The sequence below is a fragment of the Castor canadensis genome, chromosome 12, assembly GCF_047511655.1.
Source record: "Castor canadensis chromosome 12, mCasCan1.hap1v2, whole genome shotgun sequence".
Taxonomy (NCBI): domain Eukaryota; kingdom Metazoa; phylum Chordata; class Mammalia; order Rodentia; family Castoridae; genus Castor; species Castor canadensis.
Window position 1 is genome coordinate 55,053,090 of NC_133397.1, and position 23,696 is coordinate 55,076,785.

Genomic DNA, 23,696 nt, shown 5'->3' on the forward strand with positions numbered 1-23,696 from the left:
CACGCCCCTAATACTCCGCGCGGAGAAGCGACCCGCGACACCCGCCGAGTAACCCGCACCCAGGTAACGGCAACGCCGGGCCGCGCGCGACCGAATTCTGAACCCTCAGACGAAATGAAAACCCATCGCCTGTGGGCCAGGGCTCACCTGCCTCCGGAGTGACGTGGCCTCAGAGGAGGCTCCCCGCAAACCCTCTCCTAATCACCGGACACTACCGAAGTTCCCTGCCCTAGGGAAGGAGAACCCCGCAGGCGCCACGCGCGCTCGGGCAGCAAAGTCTCGGAGCCGCTGCACGCGCCACAGTTCGCTCAGGTGCTCCCGCCTCGTCGCTTAGCAACGCGCGAAGCTGTCCAGTCTTCCGGACTCATCAGTCCCACCCTCCTCAGAAGCGAGCACGACGTTTTTAAAAAAAAAAAAAAAAAAAAAAAGGTTTTGTTTCCGGTTCAAGCCGGCTTTACGCATCGGAAAGTCTCATTGCCTGGTACGCCTAAACCCGAGTAGGATAAAGTCTCCGTTGCGCCAGGGTAAGCGATGTGGCTCTGGAGTCCGTCTCTCCGTCTCGAGTTACACACACCTTCCCTCCCGCCAATGACTGAGCGCCATCAGGCCTCTCCTCCCAGAGCCCAAATGATCAGCTCTCAATCGTCCACCAATCACGAAGCTCGTTTTCTGGAACTACTTTGCAGTCGGCGAAGAGCGCAGGGAGAAGGGCGTGAGAAGAATATCGGCTCTCGGGAAATGTAGTTGAGCATTGAAGGAACTGCTTCGGAGGCGGCGACAGCGCGCGGGCCGCCTAAACCACACTTCCCAGAGGGCGTCGCGGCGAAGGCGAGCCGAACCTTTTTCTGGACAGCACCGCGCGCCTTCCACGAGTTGGTTCCGCGATAGAGGTGACCTGACTCCCTGACGTCGTCCTGCAGGTGCAGAAATTGTCGGCGCAGATCCTAATCATGGTGAGTATGGGCTCCAGGCCCCCGCACCCCTAGGCCTTCGGGCTCTTCTGAGTTTCTTGTTTCTTGCTCTGGATGAACTTCTGAAAGGCAGCATTGAGAGGCGCTATCCTTCACGCCGTTTGTAAAACATCTTCTGGGGATTGTCGCAGTAACCCAGCATTTGGGAAGGGGTTGATTTCCATCTGGGAGGGGGCTGTGGAGAAATCAGTGCCTCGGAGAGGCGCGATCTCAATCATGCTGAGGAAAGAAATCCAAGTCTTGATTTTTTCCGAAGGATTTGATAAGGATGATGAGGTTTGATGGGAGGGAGAGTTGGGTCCTGACCTCTTTTTTGCTTCTTAAGTCACATTGTTTATAAGGACCTTTGTCACAATGCTCTTGAAAGCCCTGGGCTGTTTAAAATAGTGCTCCTCTTGTACTTCGGAGTATGATCTCTGTTTTAAGGAGACGTGTGTTTCCGCCATATCTAATGTCACAAAATGTTGTCTAAAACCTGTTCATTGATCTCCTTTTCTAATGCCAGAACACGTTAGCATCACTAGCCAAATAACTAGTGCAGATATTCTTTACGGTTCTGTGGGTCATGAATTCTAGAAGCACTGCTGGTAAATGCAACGCCGTGAAATCACCTTGTCGTTGAAGACCTGGATCCCCAGATCTCCATGTCTTTTCCCTGCCGAAAGAGAAAGGAGGGGGGAGGGCTGGTGAGGGCTCTGACGTCGGAATGATCTGTACTGTCTCAAGGTGACATTTGCCACCCCATTGAAGGAAATTGCTTTAACACTTGTATTTATATTTGGATTTTTTTTTCTCCTTTACCTCAGAAATACTAAAATGAGTGGGTAGTGTGAGAAAATATTTGGATGAATTGGAAATTTCCCAGAACCTGAAAAAAACACGTTTTCAAGGCAAGGGCTTGACTCCCACCACCTTTATAAGGAGACCAAGGGGAACCGCTAATAATTCCCATGTAATTGTTTCCTCTTACTTTATCAGAAAACTATAAGTTGGGGTTTCATCCTAATAATCTTGGCAAGAAAGCAGAAGTACTTATCACAAAACCTTGGATTATAATTTTAGAACTAATCTTAGCAAACATTCCCACTTGAATTATTAAAATTGAGTTTATTGAGCCCCAGAGAGAATGTGATTTGCTAAAGGTCACACAAGGTTTGCACCAAGGGTCTCACACTCTTTTCCATTTTATCATTATTATGTTATGTATTACCAAGTCATTGTGAAATTTTACTTTTAGTAGTCAAAGTGCTGGACGAATATAGAACTTCATACTACAAATATGAGCTCAGCTATGTTATCAGCATCTAGATTATCTAATAGCTTTATTCTTTGTAATTCAGAATGTTGGAATTCTGAAGTTAAAGGGGAATTTGGAAATTATATTATCTACTCTTAAAATGTAGCCGGGTAAGGTCAAATGATTTTCTCAAGGCACAGAAAGATCCAGGGCCCCAATTCTTGTGTTGCTACACAGTAGACTGAGCCTGCTCTCACCCCTGGAAGGTCACTGTGGTGGCCCTGCAGTACCCTATGACACAAGAGATGGTCCAGATGGAAGATTTCTGTCAGTTTGCTGTCTCACATGATTCAGAATTGTCCTGCCTCAGAAGAACATGTGAACAAGTTGCCAATTTAGAGAACAGCCACCAAGCCAGATGTGATGGCACGCATCTGTAATCCCAGCACTGGGGAGACTGAGGAATGAGGATCTCCAGTTTTGAGGGCAATCTGTGCTTCATGTGAAACCCTGTCTCAAAAAAAAGTAAAGAAAGAAGGGAAAATAGCCATCTTTTGTAAGCCAAAAGGAACCTTTTTGGGTTTTTTTTTTTTTTTGGTGGTCTTAGAGTTTGAGCTCATGGTCTTATGCTTGCTAGGCAAGGGCTCTGGTTATTTTGGATATAGGGTCTTGCTTTTCACCCAGGCTAACCTGGGCCATGATCCTCCTCCACCATGGCTGAGATGACAGGAGCCTTGTTAACGGTTGGTTGAGATGGGGCCTTGTTAACTTTTTCCCCAGACTGGTCTGAAACCCATGTACTCTCCACGGTGCCTGGCTTTAAAGCAATTTTTTTTTAATCTTTTTGCCGTACTGTGCTTTGAACTCAAGGCCTTGTACTTGGCTAGGCAGGCACTCTACCACTGGAGCCACTCCACCAACCCTTCAAAGAATTTTTTAAAGGTAGAGATTGTTTGCTTGTGTCCATAGATAATGACAGCAAGAATAACTGTATTCTTATGTAATCACAAGGAATCTAAATGATATCACTTTTCTTTTGTATTACAGAAATATATGTAAGTTAGAAATATCAATAAGAGTATAAGAATACATACATTTTTCTGTGGAATAAAAGAAGGAACACTTAAATTCAAGCTTTGCAACTGAGACTTTAACATGTTATCAAGACAGAGCCTGCATCTGCAGGAAGGTCATTAGTACCCTGCAGAGAGCAAAGACATTCCTTCTTGGGTCTTGGCAGACTGCCCAGAATCTGAGCAAAGAATAGTAACCTGCATCGGCACCAGAACATTGTGAGAAGTCAGTGGGACTCCTCCCCCAGCCCTGCTTCTCAACTGCAGTGTTTCAGAAGAGTAGTAAGAACTAATATGTGCTTCCTTTACCTATTTCATCATCAAACATTCAGACACTTAACTAGGCTTCATACTACCCTTAACAAGATGGAATTGCCTATCTGTGAAAATAATTTGCCCAGAAATACAAAACGAAGCTGCTGAGATTGAATTAGCTGTTCATTAGTTGGCCACAACCCCTTCACTAAGGACTATGATACTGTGAACACATTTTTTAGTAGCTAAAATTAGCTCCTAAAATTGACTGCATTATTCTGTTCTATCTCTATTTGACTTTCTGGGAGGTTAATACATAGCGGCATTCTTTACCTTCACTCATTCAACAAATATATGTTGAAATTATATGAGAGTGCAAATCTGAGTCAAAGGCAAACTACTCCCAAGGGGGATTCACAGTCTAATTGAGTTAACAGATGTGTAAATTGAAAACCAATGGCTATCAGAACCCTTAGAGGAAAATTCTTTTATGACAGAGACCTATAAAATTATAACACTTGTTGCATATTGTTCTTTGTGCTTTGAATGTGAACTATTTCAGTACTTAAAACTACCTGGTTTGTTAGGTAGCTGCTGTTATTTTCTCCATTTCACTATGAGACAGCAATACAGAGAGGTTAAGTAACTTGCCTAAGAACATGAAGCTAATGAATTGTGGGACCAGGACTTGAGCCTGGAGGTTTGGCTCCAAAGGCCATCTCTTTAATTGCTGCTCTTTGCTGCCTTTAGCCTCCGGTTTTAGAAAATTGGTTTATCCACTTTCTAAATCCAGTTGGTACACTGACAGATTCCCTGGCTTAAACAAGTACCAGGCACGTAAGAATTCAACAGCGTACTGTTTAGTGAGTCAATTAAGTGAGGTGATAGTTTATAGTTGATTGATAAGACTATAGCATTAGAAATTGTGACATAGTTTTGCTTACATAGCTGAAACTATTATAGTCCCTCATTTGCTAACCTTCTCAGTGTAAGTATATATGAATAAAATATCTTTAATTTTTTTAAAAGCATGTTCAGTTTGTTTCTAAATCTCATACATGTCCATCTTTTTGGTAGCAGTATTTATAAGATCCAGCTATTTGTAAAGCAAATTCCTAGCTGTAACTATGTACCAGGTGTTCTAGTTCATTGGAATATAGCAGCAAATAAAGTTGATTTAAAAAGGCAAAATAAATAAAATAGGCAAAATCCCTGGTCTTAAGAAGTCTGCTTGCATGCTAATGGAGAAGAGAGGAATAATTTTCCTCCATTCCCCTTTCCTCATCTAGTCTTGATTTACTTCAACAAAGTCAAGAATGACAGGATGAAAACTATGTACAGGGCAGTAAATATTACTATAAATAGTAATAGTTCCTAGTAATGGCATACCAGAACACAAACATTTTGTGTAATTTTTTATAATAGAAAATAACTGTACAGTAAATGCTTAATGCTGTTTATCTAGCCTATTTAAGAATACAAATATATATTTTATTTAAATTGGCTTATGTAGAAAACTTTCATATTTGCATGGGGATGAGAAAGTCTAGGAGGAAGATGATGGAGACAGGTGGAGAAGAGACACAAAAGTTCATATGAAGGCTTAGGGGGGGAGTTTGCAGGGGAAGAAAATGGAGAAGAGGCCCAGGAGTTGAGGGAGGAACTTTCTCCACAGTTTTCTGGACACTTGGGCATGTCTCTAAGGAAATGACGTGCAGTATGCTATGATCACATTCATTTCTTTCTCACAGTTGACACTTCTTTCCTGAGATTATTTTTTTTCTCCTTTGACGTCTATGGGTACCATAATGCTGAGGGCTACTGACATTCAGAGCTTAGGGATAGGAGGTTAAAAGGCTCCTTCAAAGTCATCATCCTCCTTCCACCACATCAGAGAAATGACTCATCTGGAAGAGGGAATTCAAAATAAAACAGACTCAAACATTTCTATCACCAGTAAAGTTAGTGGGCCATTTCTTCATGCAGGTAGGAAGTGGTAACAGAAGCACATTTACCCAGCATTGTAGGGGAAAGGAATAGTTCACCTTGGTTCTATTTAAATTCTCTGAGCTTAATTTAACCTTTTTGTTAATAACTCAAGGTCATCACTTTGAATATCAGCTTTTTGGTTTTTTGGTTTTTGGTTGTTTTTTGGGCTTTTTTTGTCCATGTGTCTTACTTTATTCAGGGTCTGTTGATGTCTGCAAAGCTACTTCTTTCACTATACTCTTTGTATGGCTCCTCCTCCTTCCTGGAATCAGGTTGTCAATTAGTGCTACATGTTACTGTTGTTTATTACTGTTTAATACTAAAATTTATTTTAATCCAGATATTATCATTTTGTCACTTTTTTCGCAGTAAAAAAATAAAAGGATTATTTTTTTCCTCTTTCAGGTAGTTAAGTTGAAGCATGATTGTTTTAATAAAACATTTTGGCTCAATGTAAATAGAAAGTTTTAATCACTGATACTCCTTCCTGGTGTGAAGGATTCTACTGAGCAGATGCACATGCGGGATTTGCATAATAAGAATTTGTGATTTGGGAGTTTGTATCACCACATAACACACATTCTCATCATAAGGCCTATTTTAGTAGTAAAGTATCCCCCTCCTCCAAAATGGATGAGATTATGTAAGTAAATACAGGATAACACTTTTTGTTCCCATACCTTGAGAGTTAAGTAACACCACAGAAATATGCAGCCAAAGGATACATATTTAGTAAGTTGCTTATTGTTTGTTTCTGCTATATTTATAAAAATTAAGTCAGTAAATTAGTTTCCTACTAAGTCAGATGAGAGAAACTAAAATGTTACATTCACTTCCTCCCCCATACCTACCTGCCTTGGTGCTGGAGAATCTATTACAGATCTACATCCCCAGCTCTTCATTTTTTTTTTTGAGACAAGATCTTCTGTCTTATTTAGCTCATGCTGGCCTGAAATTCACTATGTGGCCCAGGGTGGCCTCATACTGGGGTCCTTCTGACTTCTGTGCTCCACCATACCCACGTACTTTCACTTTTAGCATGTTTTTGTCTTAATAAAATCCTAAATATCTCCTAGATAAAATAGCACTTTTTAATAAGATGTGAATGGGTGTTGTTTTTTGTTTTTTGTTTTCATTACAGTCTGAACCAATCAGAGTCCTTGTGACTGGAGCAGCTGGTCAAATTGCGTATTCATTGTTGTACAGTATTGGAAATGGATCTGTCTTTGGTAAAGACCAGGTAAGGGCATGTCTATAAATCTTGGCATTATTAGAGTAAGAATGTTGTTAATAAAACTCTGTGTTCAGTTGCAAGCAGATTATAAAATGGTGAAGGACAGGCTAGTCCCTATAAATGTAATAAAAGTTCCTATAAGCGGAGCTGGCAAGGTATTTACGTGCATCCCTCCAGGCATTGGAAACAGTTTGCAAATCAGAACTATTCTACATACTGCATTTAGTTAACTTGGTGCAATCAGCAGGTATAAGATGCCACTAGTGACAGGAATTGTCAGGAGAGTTCTAAGAGAAAATTGCTGAATTAGCACTTCTTTGTTCATAAATGGTCTTTGGAACCAAAATAGTGACACAGGAAATCTGCTACTTTAATTCTAGCAATTATTTTAGCCTAATTCTTAATTAGGGGACCCTTATTCTAGCAAGACTGGTTAATGTACACTGAAATCCTTTACTAAAGTGTAACAGCAAGCTGTGGCATCTCACTTCTATTGATGTTTCTTTCCTGTTCTTTAAAATTCAGTAATGATGATTCCTCTTGGTGTGTCTGTAAATCATTGCTGATTTTATAGCATTCCTTTTTCTGAAGATGGCATAATATTCGCTATCTGAGCTCCTTAAACAGTTTTTATGACTAATGGGAATTATATACATGTAAACAAAAACTGCAAAAGGACTTTTTTGTGAGTAAATGACAAAACTTACACTGACAGATACTGTCCTTGCTATTTGGCAGCCTATAATTCTTGTGCTGTTGGACATCACTCCCATGATGGGTGTTCTTGATGGTGTCCTAATGGAACTGCAAGACTGTGCCCTTCCCCTCCTGAAAGGTGAGTTGGGGAGGCAAAGAGAAAGGATTTTATACTATTGTATATCTTATAAAAATAGCTTTTAGATTTTTGTTAGACTCTCAATTAGAAATTATGCCATAAAAGTGTTATTTTTGTTTTGTGAACTACAGCTACCTTTTTAAGATGTACACCAAGAATAAATGAGGGCAAAAGCAAAAAAACAATTGTGTGAAGTAAAGGACTTCTTTTTCCTCATCATGTCTATAATTTATTATACTAAGGAAGCATAATATCCACAAGGATTATGTACCTGAGGTTGTCTACATTGTGTTGTTATTTGAAGTCTATGTAAATGCTAATAGTAGCATCCTATAATGGAAAACTTTAATTTTAAAGGATGTCCTCCAGAGCCATATACTACCCTTGAAGTGAGTTGGTACCTCATATTTGGTCCCATCCCATCTGCCACTCATCAGATTGTGACATAGTGTAAATTGTCCTCATTATATGCTCCATAGCTTGAAAAAACCCACAACAGTTCAAAGAAATGCCTTTTAGAATCATTGAACTATTACTTTAATGTACAACAGAAGTCTTAAATTTGATTGACAAGTTGGTCAAACTGTCAGGTCATATTTTTTACTTAATTTGAGTATTTTTCTTTAGCTATACCTTCATTGTGGTCCTTTTCTTTTGGTAAAGATTAATTAATGATACTCTTGTAGAAGTTTGCTTAAAACAAAATATATACACATCCCAAGGAAAACCTTCTTTGAATTTCATAGTTCTAGTCTATAGTTTTCTAGAAGGAACACTCTACCATCTAAATCATTTGGTTGCCTACTTCTGTAAAATACATGACTCTGCCCAGGCTTTTCTGCTGGCTCCTTTTCCTTACCCACAACTCTTACCAAATCAACTTCCTCTGTTGCTTTTTCCCATTTGCATTCCCTTGTCTGCTGACTTCCTTCTGCTCCCTGTAATGGACCTAGCTTTTCCCCTGGCAGCTATTAATATAACAGAGAAGGGAAGTTTCAGCAAATAAGAATGTATGGCTGAGAAAAGAAGATGGGTATTTTTTTGCCTCTAGCTGGTATTCCTGCATATCTCCATTTGGGGACTTAATAGCTGGCCAACTAACATAGTTCAGTGGCCTAAAAATTTACCAGAAGAAATGCTAAATCTTAGGCATGGCCTTTTTAATGCAGTCAGCCAAGTAGAGCAACAATATATGTTTCTTAATCAAAAAGCAAGTTGTGTGTATAACATAATAGTTGAACTCTGGACAGACCTGGGCTGGAATTAAAACCTCACTATCTTATAGTAACTAGATAATCTCTTTAAATCTTAGTTTCTTCATCTGTAAATTGTGAAGATTGTGTTTAATAATGATAGAAATCTCTCAGCATTGTTTTGGGCCAATACTCCTCAATAAACATTTACTATTTTTCAATTTGTGATTGGTATCTTAGGCCTTAAAGGAGTCACAGTTTAAGGTTAAGTGAATTATTTGCTCTTCCATGTTATCTGTGGTAATCACTGCAAACAACATGTTGCTTTGAAAGTTACCATATCAAAGCTTGCATTCTATATGATTATAAAACATAAAAGCTATAGAATTTTTGGAATAGAAGTAATTATTGAAATAGGAAATGCAAAATAAATTTGTTGATATTTCTGCTGATCTTATGGTGATTTAATAATTATATTTTATTCAGGCCCTGAAAAGTGAAACAGTGGGATATGTAAAAGTAGACTTTTGCTATACTGTGAAAGTATAAATAAGAAGATTCAGTATGAAAAAGAAAACTTCAGACTTGGGTATTTAGGTAGCTCTACATATTGTTTGTCTTGTCCACAGATGTCATCGCAACAGACAAAGAAGAGGTTGCTTTCAAAGACCTAGATGTTGCTGTACTTGTGGGCTCCATGCCAAGAAGGGAAGGCATGGAGAGAAAAGATTTACTGAAAGCAAATGTGAAAATCTTCAAGAGCCAGGGCGCAGCCTTGGAGAAGTATGCCAAGAAATCAGTTAAGGTGACTGATACCACAGTTTATGGAGTTTTTCCATGCTTGCACTTTGAAACTTCTGCTTTCAGTATTTAAGTGAAAAAAAAAAAAAACGTTTCTGGTTCTGTGCATAGATCAGTAAATACAGATACCAAGTTTTGCTTGAGAAAGTCTCCCTTTCTGGATTTTTTTTTTATAGTTTAAAAATCTATATGTGGAAGGACTCAAAGATATTTTATCTCTTACTAGTGTTAGTTCTTAAACTTACAAATAAGAAACAACTTTCCGGTGCCTTTTTGCTGAGTGGAAGTACTTGTTCAGACAGATTTGTGTATGTGATTATGAAAGGAGATGGCTGTAAGAAACTTTTATTCTCAGCAACAGGAGATGGTGGCTTTGCCCAGTTTCCCAATGCTAAGGAATTTTCATGGACTGGTTTCTTGAGAAATTGAGTTGGTATGAATTTATATTCTGTCTCTTTGTGTCCAGGCTCTTTCCTTTAGCTCCTAAATTTGTCCTAATAATACAAAAAGTTGTCTTTTCTGAATGAATTATCAGTTAACTAAAACTAAATTGTCACAGGAAAAAAAAAGACATGCTAATTAGGGATTTTACTTTCAATATACTTCCCTGTCCTGGCTTCTAAAAAAGGTAAGAAAACTTCTGTTTTAGAAAGAGAATTTTTAAGTTGATAGTTATGGTGTTCTGTGATACTTCATAGACATCTATATTTTTTGCTTTCTGTAGACTTCATTTTAAATAGTTAACTTTTCTGTGATCATTAACAAAAAATAATAGAAACGAGTTAAGTAGAAATCCACAGGTCTTTTGGTAAAAGATTACAAGGTTATTCAGACTGCTAAACCCCAGACTGCTTTGATTTGTGGTACTGTTGGCACAGTATTCCCTCCATCTTTGAGTGTCCTTGCTTAGGAGAAATATTCACTGATACTGTAATACTTAGGAGCACTGGAGTATCTTAGCTGCTTAACTGCAGCTTGTTCTCAAATGAACTGAAAAAGGTAAAAGTTTAAGTCTGTGTGTGTGTACAGAGAGACAAAGAAAGGGAGAGAGATGGATGGCGCAAACTGGTGAATCTGGGTAAAGGGGATATGCATGTCAGTCTTTGCTTGCATTTTCTGTTTACAAAAAAAAGTTGCCTGGTGTTTTCTCCTAAAGGTTGATTCTATAACTTTGCAGGTGTGGAGGGGGGTGCTGGAGCAGGGAACAACAACCTATATTTGAGCAAATAGCACAGGTACTTCTTAGGATTAGGCAAGTTTAAGAAACACTTTTAATTCACAGAGGCAAAGCATCCTAAATTAAACTCAAAAAGAAAGAAAAATTTTATGAATGAATCAAACTCTGAGATGGAGCCCTAGATTACTTCCTTTTTGTGATGAATAGGTAAATAATTAGATATTCTGTCTTTGTTTTTAGCACAATGGCAAAATAGAAATATAAGAACCTTAGGTCTCAGACATTGCCAAGTGGAAAGTGACGTATATACAGTGCCTCTCTCAAAGAAATGTTTTGAGTAGTCAAACACTAACAAGGCAAAAAAAAAAAGTTTTAAAAGAAAGGAGAGAAATCCTCCTGCAAACTTCAGTGGTAGTCGGTCATATATACGTAACTGATACAAACTTGATATACAGGCTGTTACACATTTTTTCAGTCAAATTCTGCGAGAGGTAATAAGTATGCCATCTGTAAACTTGCACCTTCCATCCATCCTAGGTCATTGTTGTGGGAAACCCAGCCAATACCAACTGCCTCACGGCCTCCAAGTCTGCCCCATCCATCCCCAAGGAGAACTTCAGTTGCTTGACTCGCTTGGATCATAACCGAGCCAAATCTCAGGTAAGAAAAATGTCTTTTTGTTTGTTGCAGGAGGGAGGGGAGGTTGTTTTGCCTTGGTTTGGTTTTTTGACAGTACTGCAGTTTGGGGTCTTGTTCTTACCAGGCAGGACCTCTACCACTTGAGCCATGCCCCCAGCCCTTTTTTTGCTTTAGGTATTTTTAGAATAGGGCTTTACATTTATACTCAGGCCAGCCTGGGCTGTGATCCTCCTATTTATGCTTTCTGCTTGGCTGGGATGACAGGCACATACCACCACCCCCAACCTTTATTGGTTGAGATGGGGTTTCTCAAACTTTTTGCCTGAGCTGACCTCAAACTGTGATCCTCCACCTCCTGAGAAGCTAGGATTATAGGTATGAGCCACCACGCCAGGCAAAAACTGCCTTTTAAAGGTTTAAAACCTTTTTTCTGTTACTTTTAAAATACTTCAATGTTTGTGCATTTGTTGTTTTTGTTTACTAAGAAACCATTCCTTTTACTAAATTAAGGGTGAATTATTATTAAATTTACTAAAGACTCTATAGGGTCTTTAAATTTGATCTCTTAAGGACCAGAGGCTGACTTTCCTACTTAATTTTATCTTCAACTATATTTCATTTCACACTATTATTAAGTGCAGTTGCTAACAATGTTCTCTTAGTACAGTAGTTCAAAATTAATTCCTAGGATAAGTAATTCACATGACATATAATTCAATTTAATTTTGTCAAATATATAAGAGATTATAAAACAACAGATTAGAGTTTTGTATTTTTTTTAAATTTTTATTTTATTCATATGTGCATACAATGTTTGGGTCATTTCTCCCCCCTTCCCCCCACCCCCACCCTTAACTCCCCACCCCCACCCTCGCTACCCGGCAGAAACTATTTTGCCTTTATCTCTAATTTTGTTGTAGAGAGAGTATAAGCAATAATAGGAAGGACCAAGGGTTTTTGCTAGTTGAGATAAGGATAGCTTTACAGGGAGTTGACTCACATTGATTTCCTGTGCATGTGTGTTACCTTGTAAGTTAATTCTTCTTGAACTAACCTTTTCTCTAGTTCCTGGTCCCCTTCTCCTATTGGCCTCAGTTGCTTTAAAGTATCTGCTTTAGTTTCTCTGCGTTGAGGGCAACAAATGCTATCTAGTTTTTTAGGTGTCTTACCTACCCTCATACCTCCCTTGTGTGCTCTCGCTTTATCATGTGCTCAAAGTCCAATCCCCTTGTTGTGTTTGCCCTTGATCTAATGTCCGCATATGAGGGAGAACATACGATTTTTGGTCTTTTGGGCCAGGCTAACCTCACTCAGAATGATGTTCTCCAATTCCATCCATTTACCAGCGAATGATAACACTTCGTTCTTCTTCATGGCTGCGTAAAATTCCATTGTGTATAGATACCACATTTTCTTAATCCATTCGTCAGTAGTGGGGCATCTTGGCTGTTTCCATAACTTGGCTATTGTGAATAGTGCCACAATAAACATGGGTGTGCAGGTGCCTCTGGAGTAACCTGTGTCACATTCTTTTGGGTATATCCCCAAGAGTGGTATTGCAAGATCATATAGTAGATCAATGTTTAGCTTTTTAAGTAGCCTCCAAATTTTTTTCCAGAGTGGTTGTACTAGTTTACATTCCCACCAGCAGTGTAAAAGGGTTCTTTTTTCCCCCGCATCTTCGCCAGCACCTGTTGTTGGTGGTGTTGCTAATGATGGCTGTTCTAACAGGGGTGAGGTAGATTCTTAGTGTGGTTTTACTTTGCATTTCCTTTATTGCTAGAGATGGTGAGCATTTTTTCATGTGTTTTTTGGCTATTTTGAGAAAGTTCTGTCTAGTTCACTTGCCCATTTCTTTATTGGTTCATTAATTTTGGAAGAATTATTTTTTAAGTTCCCTATATATTTTGGTTATCAGTCCTTTGTCTGATGTGTAGCTTTGATATGAATAATATTCAGAAATAACATCTGCTGGGTACAGAGTTCCTGGTCTTGGCCATCCAGACAGAACTGGATTAGCTCAAGACTTCAAAGGAACAAGGGGCAAGCAACATAAACAAAGGAAGTAAGGGGAGAATGGAGGCCTATAGGGAGAAGAGACCTAGAGGTAGTTTGTCTTCACTGTATTTTGGAGTAGCTGAAGCTTACATTCAGGCAGTTTATGGGTTCTTAAGTTCTTGGTAAAATAAATCTTGGGTTAGTTTGACCAAGGCATAAATATAGATATTCATAAATATATAAATATTTTTGACATTTTATAATAAAATAGGCTTTGTGTTAGATTATTTTGCCCAACTATAAGCTAATGTAAGTGTTGTGAGCACATTTTAGGTGGGTTAGGCTAAGCTCTGATGTTCATTAAGTTTTGTGTATTAAACCCATTTTACTTAGGATATTTTCAACTTACATTGAGTTTATTGGGGTGTCACCACATCATAAGCAAGGTGCATATGTATAACCTCTTTCCTTTCGTTTCCTAATTTATAAAATGGGAGTCAGTCGTATTTTGATAATGCGAGTCCCTTCCAACTCAAAAATTTCATATTTAGGATTATTTGAAAATTAATTTGTATATAATAAAAATTTCGTTTAAATATAGATGATGTACCTCATTGCTCAGAAGTGCTAAGGGAACACCATAACTTGTGTTCTCTTGAAGTTTCAGAACTTTTTAGCTTTACTTAAGTTCTTTTGTCAAATAAGTCACATTTTAAATTAAAATCCTTTATCTAAGTGGTATGTTTGTTTTAAATTCAACCAGATTGCTCTTAAACTTGGTGTGACTGCTGATGATGTAAAGAATGTCATTATCTGGGGAAACCATTCCTCAACTCAGTATCCTGATGTTAATCATGCCAAGGTGAAATTACATGGAAAGGAAGTTGGTGTGTATGAAGCTCTGAAAGATGACAGCTGGCTCAAGGGAGAATTCATCATGGTAAGAAAAGCCAATGAACTCTTAAGAGCCAAGACTCTTGAGAGTCACCATACTGCTGATCTGAGTGTCTCTCAAAGGATGAAAGGGAAACCTCAAGGACAACAAGTCTTTCATAACTGCTCTGAGGATTGCATATTTTCTTTTCTTATGATACAAAGCCAATCATGATCTCATCTGTTGTATAGCAGTTGAGATTGATTGTCAAAGAGGGAAAAAAACTAAGTCATGTGGTTATCTTCATACCAAGATCCTTTTCTTTGTATTTAGTATGGTAAACATTCTAGGGAGAATTTGTACTTTTTTGTTGTTGTTCAAAAAGACTGGTGAATGATTTTGAAAGGGACACATTAAGCTATGGTTGCAGCCTTTCATCCCAGGGTCACTTGGAACTGATGAGTATTTTGCTATCATGATAAGTAACACTGCTGCCTCTGCCTGCCCCACCCCAGACTGTGCAGCAGCGTGGTGCTGCTGTCATCAAAGCTCGGAAACTGTCCAGTGCAATGTCTGCTGCAAAAGCCATTGGTGACCACATCAGAGACATCTGGTTTGGAACCCCAGAGGTGAGGACTCTCATTTATTCCCTGAAGCAGGCAAGCCAGTTAAGTTCATTCTCCAGCTCAGCAGCCCACTGGCCAAGTAACCTTAGTCACTTAACCTTTTCAAGCTGTTGTCATCTATTAACATGACATCTATTGCACAGGATTGCACAGGCTAAGTTAGAGTAATGTGGAAACCATATTTCCTCTTAAAACCAATATTGGGCCACAGTTTCCTTATCTGTGAAGTAAGGATGATGCTTCTCTGGCCTACTTGACACTTAAACTTGGTAGAGTGGAATGAGATAATATCCATAGGCGTACCTGGTGCTGGTGAGATTCCTTCTATAGTAATAAAATTATTTTGCACATAATTAAAGATGTAACCTGGTTTAATTTTGTTAATTTATGTGTCATTTGGTTGTGTAAACTGGTCTCTTGCACCATGAGACCATAAATTGTTTTTCCCAGGGAGAGTTTGTGTCCATGGGTGTTATCTCTGATGGCAACTCCTACGGTATTCCCGATGATCTTCTCTACTCATTCCCTGTCATAATCAAGGTAAGATTTTTGGGGCTGTTTCCCTTCTGTGGGAAAGTAGTTATATATTTTTCTCAAAAATGGTATAATTTGGCCTAGAAAGTTGTTTCTTTACTAAATTAGATGGGTTTTTTCTTAGTTTTAAAATTGTGTATACCACAATTTCACATCATTAAATGAGTGAAATTAATCTAGAAAACAAGATTCAACTCTTCCCACCAGGCACATTATGTGTTATGTGTATGTGTTATGTATTAGATATAACACATACACCTTTAGATATAAATTCAAAGTAGGCTGTTGCTTGCTGAAATACGAATCCTGGTTTAATTGTAAATCTCTTATTTGCAATTATTTTCAAACAGAATAAGACGTGGAAGTTTGTTGAAGGTCTCCCTATTAATGATTTCTCACGTGAAAAGATGGATCTTACTGCAAAGGAACTAACAGAAGAAAAAGAAACTGCTTTTGAATTTCTTTCCTCTGCATGACTAGGCCATCATTTTGATGTTAATAAGTACCCTAAAGCTGAGGAATCTAAATGTCGTCTTTGACTGTAGTTCCAAATAAAGATAATACTATACTTACATTACTTGTAAAGAACAACAGACCTTAAAGATTGTGTGCTTCTCGGGTACACATTTGTGAATGAAAGGCTGTCATCATGCTTTTAGTGCTGTATTCTAAATAAAAATACATATTCAAGGGAAAATGACTCTAACTCTTAATATCTTTTCAGAAAACAAACTTGCTTATTTCCCATCTTTCTTAAGCTATTGTTCTTTAAAAAGGAAGGAAGGAAAGGGAGGGAGGGAGGAAGAGAAGGGAAAAACTAATGAAGTTAGAAGATGTTCTGATGTAAAGTATGAATCTCTTAAATTTAAATACACTAGGAATAGGTGTTGGGGTCCAAGGTTGACCACCCCTCAGAGGAACAAAAAGACACTCACGATAATGTAAGCCACAAAGCGAGGTTTATTTCCAGCCAGCTGGGGTCCGGGTATCCGCCCGACGCAGTATGTTTCAACACGGACCCCAAATACAAAATTCAGGCTGCTTTTATATTTTTTTAGACATTAGTCACGGTCACACAGCAATTTTTATGGTCCCTGGGGTCACATATTTCTGATATCACCCACATCTTGGTGGTGGGGCAAGATTACTTGAAGATTATTTATCAGGAATTTGGTGTCTCAACTCATTGACTTACATACCGTTTTAGCAAGATTAACCAGAAACAGTCCCTGTTCCCAGAAACCGTCCCACCTCCCTTAGTTCCAGTAAGTGGTGGCTTGGGTCATGTTAGCCATGGCCGGTTTCAGGCTGAGTGGGCTGTAAGCCTCAAAGGTACCCTAACATTTGTACCCTAACATAGGAAAACCCTCTTGTGAGAATGAATCAATCTATTTCAGAATATATTTTTTTAATTACCAACATTAGGCAAACACGTTTTTAAAATCTTATAGGTTAGTTCATTTTTTAGTGTATAATTTGACTTTAAAATTAACTGTTAAATAGATTTTATGTAATACTCTTAATGGTTTTATGCCATTGGGTAAAATTAGAACAGTCATTTTCATAATAGAAGAAAATGGCAGCAATATGTCTTCCTTTTTATTCCTCTGTTGCAGAATAAGGAACTATTTACATCTCATCACCAATAAATGCCACAGAAATGCATGTTAGTGTCAATGTTTGCAATCTAAGCTTATTACTAGAATCAAAGTGTTTTTAAAAAAGAAATCTTTTGCTTTCCCTGAAAACAGAATGTGTTGTCTTTTCATCCTTCTGCTTAATGCATTGCCCAAACATAATAGACAAAGTCAGAATGTATACCAGATAATAAATTACTCTCTTTCAGCTGCAAGTACATCTTTCTATATTCTTGTAACACTGGGACTTTATAAGCCACATTTCTTTTCCAGCTGTTCCTCGTTTAAAAATCTGCCAGTAAAGGGTACTAGAGGGAGACCGGAAATCTCAGTAGAAAGAGAACATGCTCCTTCCTGCTGGTTTCCTTTTTCATTACCTTCTCTCCACCTTCTATAAGCCAAAAAAGAAGAAAAACAAATTAATCAAATACATCTTCAAAAGAAATTTAGTTGAGCACATGAAAACTAATTTCTTGTAGAGTTAAAAAGAAAATGTTATATGAAAGGAGGAATATGTGTGTATGAAAGTTGTTAGGGAGATCTAGATTACTTGTGTGTAGTTATTCTCTTGCATGGTTCCATACCTTTATTTTGTTTTCTCTGCTTAAAATGCTCTTTTCTGCTTCTGTAGAGTGCCTTGCATATAGGTAGACAGTATGTGCTTATTGACTGAGGCAAAAAAAAAATCAAGAACCTCTGTTCTTCTGTTTTAAAACTACTTTTCTAAAAGTAGACCTTAAGATGAGGTTTTGAGGATTTAAGTGCATGTAATTTAGTAAGGCAGTGCTCCCAGAAGAAATTTCTTAAAGTAGAAGAGCAGGGACAGAGAAAGAAAGCCAGGCACTAGCACATCTAACATAGGATGACTCAATAAGTTAGAGAACTCCTAACCGGAGGCAAGGAGCATGGGCTTTCATATTCCAAAACCCCCTCAATTGTTGTGGACAGGGGCTGATGGATGTAATTCCCAGTCACCTTCTCTCTATGCTGTCAGCCAAGGGTCTCTAGCAGCCCCAGCTTTGGCCTACAGAAAGAATTGCAGCTGCTAGCTGTTGGAAGCAAAAGAAAACCCAGTAGGTGGGAGCTGGGTACTAAAAGGGATCTATCTGGTCAGAGCACCATTGCTCACTATACCCACCCATTCAGTCTTCCTGACTTCTAATATGTAGGTATACTATTATTTCTATGATCAAATGGAGAGGGCATTGTTGGAGCTCAGAACATGATAGTCCACATATAGTGTTTTGGCTGGCTGAGTACTTTGAGTAGAAGGAAAGCTGAAGAATTTAAGAAGCAAAGTCTCTCTGACATATCTTCTGTCATCCACCCCTTTTTCTCCTAGGAACCAAGTCACAACTCCTCCAAAGCAAACCATAAAACCTAGAAAGGTCTCTTTTCCCCTTCTCCTTACCCTTGAAGATCCTCCTCACTCCAGAAGGGTCCTGCCTCATGTGTGTGGTGGGGCGGGGGCAAGAGGAACCTGGACAGGCAGGCCTTACTGGGTTCCCCAGCTCAGTCTATTACCATTAGATCATACCATTGTATCCAATCACATTTCTACATGACTGTGCCTTTTTCATCAAACCTAAGCATAAATGGGGGGAGAGTTCTCTATGTTTTGGGGTCTTCATTCTGAAAGCTCCTGTATCACTTAAAATTTAGATTAAGTAAGTTTATTATGCTTTTCTCTTTAGTCTGTCCTTTGTTACAGCAATGTCAGATGTGACCCATATGATGGGTAAGGAGAAGTGTCACAACTTTCTGCCCCACCAGCATTAAGCCTGAGTTTTATACATGACTATGTCAGCATAATTTCTCACTTGTGTTTCTTCTTGTACTTTATGGTCCTGAGAATAAATTTCCTTATTTCACTGTAGAGCTAGAAGGCACTACCTTCTTATTCAGGCTAGAAGCTGCGGTGGTATAATATTGCCAGGCTTGACCTGGGAGATTTCCACAATAAAGTATCTCAGAGTTAGTGCTCCAGTGTTCATTTATTTATTCAAAAGAGAGATGGGTTTATGCAAGGTTAGTCCCAGGGACACAGATGAATCATTACTGAACATGCATAAATTGCTATAAATTCTTTGAAGGAATAGTGCAATGTTAAGAAAATAATCCATTTAGATAGGGATGACTCTCTTAAATCTTTATTTTTGCAACATTGGGACTTGAACTCAGGGCTTCAAACTTGCTAGGCAGGCACTCTTACCACTTGAGCCACTCCACCAGCCCTAAGTCTTTCTAAGAAGTTGACTATTTAAGGCCAAGACCTAAAGAATAAGAAAGAGAGGAGCTCTTTTCTCACCTTCCAAAGGGAATAATAAATGGAAAAGCCCTGAGCCTGGAAAAAGCTTCTCTTGTTCCAGGAAAGATAAGGCTAGTAGGCCTACAGGGTACAGTGTGAGATAAAGGAACTCAAAATGGAATTCAAGAAGGAAGGCAGAAGCCAGTCCATACTGGCCCCGGCCCCTCATCTTAGTCTGATACAGGCTAGATTTTTTTTTTTTTTTTGGTGCTTCTGGAGTTTGAACGCAGGGCCTTGTGCTTGCTGGGTGATAAAGCCATGCTCTATGCCCCAAGCCCAGACTAGATTCTTTTTAACATGCAAAAGGAAGTCTAATGTTCACATTTGAATCCTTTATATATACTTTCTCTAGGACTTATAATAGAAATATCAAAGAAAAAGATCATTTTAAAATTCTAGTGGCTTTGATATTGCCAATGGACGATTTTACTTATCTTGAATAGAAAGAGGCCATACTTCCTTCCATATTCAAATGCAAATATGGTAGAGTTACTTAAATACAACATCCCATGTGTACAGAAAAAAAGATTATAAGAAAAGTAAAATCCAAGATATTAGAGATTATGCAAAAAGAACTAAATACAATTATAATCCATAAAAGGGTTTTTAAAGTTGGGAGAAACCTTTGACATTATCTAGTAACTACCTTTGCATTTCTTTGTAAATGATTTAGCTAATGATAAGAAACTTTAAAGTTCAAGTAGTTTTTGCTTATAAAAACAAAATATCTTTCTCCAACATATCCAAAAGTTAAAATGGGACTGGAGTAAGTACACAAACAACTTAAAGTGGATCTAAGCCTTTGCCTTGTCTCTGCTAGCAAATCCTCTGGGGCAGAACCAAGCTCTAAAAATTAGCATTTCACCAGGGGAGAAATTTTTAATAACTTCAACTTCACTATTCAAGATACAGAATAAACTCCTACACATTAAGGGGGAAAATTCTGTATAGGTCATCATCTTGCTATCCAGAGTCCTGGTGCAGAGCCCTAACTCTAGGGGTCCCCAACAGAACAGGCTCTGCCACCTGCCCCAACTGAACAAATAGTAAAAAGAAGTGGTGAAGTAAGAAAGGACTTTACTCAGTATAGACATACTGGGGAGCCAGGGTTCTCAACCTTGTCTTTGGGGCACTGAAAGAGAATCAGGATTATGTAGGGAAGGAACAAAAGCAGGGGCAAGAAGTATGTACAGTCAAGAAGCCTGGGTCAAACTGTTCTAGTTGATTATTAGCTCATGATCAGCCATGTGGAATCAAGTCAGGGATAAGAAAGTTGCTGCTGCCTGGGTAGTTCTGACTCTTGGCACAAGATATTTATTGATCAGACCTGTTATTCCTGGAATCCAAGATGACTGCAGAAGAGAATGACTCAGAGGAAGAACAAGTCTGAAGAGTTAGATGGAGTTAGGACAATGACTGAGTCCACCTTCAAATTCAGGACAATCACGGAAGACTTCTAGGTGCCACCACCGTGGTCTGGAATAGGACATTGTAAAAGCTGTTGGTTGACAATCTGTTGATTATGGTGTCCCTGTCAGTGTCTTAGCTACTCTTATCTTGGTGTCTTTAGCCTTGAAGACGGAGGAGTCCAGTTCTAGACGTATACTCCTTGAATGATTAACATGTCTACGTACAGAGTTGAACAGGAATTTGAACCCAAAGTTTAAAGTAGCAAAGGAGATAGATGCAAAAGAAGGATAGATGTCAGGCTTTTATCCTGCTTTTTGTTACCTGTTTGACATCTGCAGGCCCACAGAAGAGTCAATGCTTTCAGTGAGAGCAGCCTCTAAGTCCCTATTACAATCTTGCAACACCTAGAGCTAATAATTAGCCATGTTTAATGGATTCATTAGAGTAATAATGTAGATCAGCTGCCTTTCAATTCAGCTATCAAACTCAAGGTAAAATATTCAGGGTCATCTTGAATTTAGAAATGAGTTGAAACTAAGATTAAAATGACTACGTTATCCTTTCAGATGAAATTATTGTTGGGTCTGGAGACCTAAGGCAGATGAGTATCCCAGCCCCCATGGAGAGCCATACCATTCCTGCATCCTGTGGAGTTAGAGGACTGCATTCCTGTAACCTGAGAGGGAGTTGTAACCTGCATTTCTGCATCCTAAAGAAAGATACAGGGTCTGATAGATCTGCCACAGGGCTGATGAGCAAAATGCTCTCAAGATTGTTCCCTTCCCCCAATAAAGGTGCTAACCATACAGTTCACCTAAGAAAGCCTGTGAAATGCACAGCCAATGAGAACCCCACACACACCAGAGTTAAAATGTTCATAAAAACCCCAGCCTTCACCTGAGCAGTGAGCTACCAGCTTCTGGACTCTGCTGCACTTCTCTAGCTGTAGCCTTTCCTTTCTCTCTAATAAATCCCACTTTATATACCAGTTTTGGCCCATCATTCAGCTGCCTCACGAGCCAGTTCTCTGATCTGTGAAGGCAAGGACCCTTGATACTGGCATGTAACATTACGATCACATTCCTTCTTGTGTAGGGGAAGCAAAATGATTCCTTATACCCTTCTAGGTTCTGTAACTGGCTGACATAAACAGGTTGACAGAAGAACAACAATTTTAATTATGTATATATGCTCCAGAAGCCCTCCAAAGTATGAGACTAAAGGAAATGGCCAGATGGTTAACACATACCATCCTGAGGTATAGAAAAGGAATAAGGTTTAGGATCTCTAGGGGATGATAAGCAGCTAACTACCAGCTTCCAGGCTCTGCTGCACTTCTCTAGCTGTAGCCTTTCCTTTCTCTCTAATAAATCCCACTTTATATACAGGCTTTGGCCCATCACTCAGCTGCCTCACGAGCCAGTTCTCTGGCCTGTAAAGGCAAGGACTCTTGACACCAGCACATAATATTTGGCGACCACAAAAGGACATTTCTTCTGAAGCAAGGCTGGTACATGTTGTGCCAAACTGGAAAGGGCTGCCTAGGCAGTGACTGTGACCATCTGGCACTCTGATGGAGTCCATTTTCCAGGAGAGCCCCCACCACCACGGCCTAGTTACAGTGGACCTATCAGGGCAACCTTCTCTCTCTCTCTCTCTCTCTCTCTCTCTCTCTCTCTCTCTTTTTTGTTAAGGAAGGTTTCTCCCTTGGGAACCTGAAGAAAAGCTCCAAGCCCATTACAGTTGTAAAGCAGGCAAACCAAGAGAACTTGTTGCTGGCCAGGGGTTTATTCTGGACTGCCATTGCTATGTGAGCAGAGTCAGACTTCAGTGCACCAAGGCTTTTTTTCCTCTCAAATCTTGACTCTGTCCTCCTTAAACTCTCTCTCTCTTTTGTTAGGACCTGGAATCCTATTCCCCCGAGAGACAGAGAGCCAGGCGTGAATGCAATCAACAAAGCAGAGTTTATTGGACTGGCTAGCCAGGGTCGAGCTCCCACACGGACACGCAGGACCGGTTAGGAAAGCAAGACCCTGAGCCTCTTAGGGGGAAATCTTATATAGACTGCAGTGGCGTGCATATTTTTGTTATCAACATTAGACAAGCAGGCAGAGCACATCCTGCACGTACTTCACATCTTGCTCGTACCTCACATCTTGCTCGTATCTCACATCTTGCTCGTATCTCACATCTTGCATTCCTCACATTCTATATGCCCTAACTGAGCCCTGCCTCATTGCTTATCTTATCTACATGGGATGTTTGGTACTGGTTTCTCCAACAAGGGGGTTGGGGCCCGCTGAGACCTCATATTCCTTTCATTCCCCCCTTTCTTATGGCCTAAATTGAGGAATCATCCTCGAGAGGATGAAGAGCCTGATATTGTTGGCGGAGGACCAGAAGTTGGATAGTATTAATTCGACTTTTGACAAAAGTCATAAGTCGGTTTAGAATCCAGGGTCCTATGGTAACAAGCAGTAGGATGATTATTATTGGCCCTGCCAGTGCAGATAAAAGGGTAGCCAACCATGGGGACTGGTTAAACCAAGACTCGAACCAGCTTTCCCCTGCCTCTTTTTTTCGTTTTCTTTGTTCCAGGCTCTTTCGGAGTTTAGACATGGAGTCACGAACAACTCCGGTATGGTCAGCGTAAAAACAACATTCTTCCCCTAGAGCAACACATAGTCCCCCTTTTTGGAGGAACAACAAGTCCAGACCTCGTCGGTTTTGAAGTACTACCTCAGACAGAGAAGTGAGGGATTTTTCTAGGTGGCTAATGGAGGTTTTTATTCTCTCTATATCTTCGTCTATGGCTGCGCGCAGCGAAGACATCCCTTTATGTTGAGTAGCCAGGGAGGCTATGCCGGTCCCTGCCCCAGCCACCCCTAGGCTAAGTAGGGTAGCA

At 39.4% G+C, this 23,696-nt stretch overlaps 2 protein-coding genes across 13 annotated transcripts in view; one reads left to right on the top strand and one right to left on the bottom strand.

Moving 5' to 3' along the window:
• The window catches only part of Wdpcp (WD repeat containing planar cell polarity effector), a 373,249-nt gene extending 372,604 nt beyond the window's left edge, over nucleotides 1–645 (bottom strand). For 6 of the 12 annotated variants that reach the window (XR_012439708.1, XR_012439707.1, XM_074049842.1 and 3 more), the window contains exon 1: nucleotides 148–643. The gene's annotated coding sequence lies outside the window, so the exon portion shown is untranslated. Of the gene's footprint in view, nucleotides 1–147 lie in introns of all 12 variants that reach the window. The other 6 variants (XR_012439706.1, XM_074049840.1, XM_074049839.1 and 3 more) reach the window with 2 other exon arrangements.
• A 149-nt stretch (nucleotides 646–794) lies between these two features.
• On the top strand, nucleotides 795–16,133 carry Mdh1 (malate dehydrogenase 1). Its single transcript, XM_074049847.1, has 9 exons — nucleotides 795–953; nucleotides 6,667–6,765; nucleotides 7,498–7,594; nucleotides 9,417–9,592; nucleotides 11,303–11,425; nucleotides 14,166–14,342; nucleotides 14,792–14,905; nucleotides 15,353–15,442; nucleotides 15,787–16,133. The coding sequence occupies exons 1-9, from the start codon at nucleotides 951–953 to the stop codon at nucleotides 15,910–15,912; spliced, it is 1,005 nt and encodes a 334-aa protein (XP_073905948.1). The 5' UTR covers nucleotides 795–950; the 3' UTR covers nucleotides 15,913–16,133.
• The last annotated feature ends 7,563 nt before the right edge of the window (nucleotides 16,134–23,696 follow it).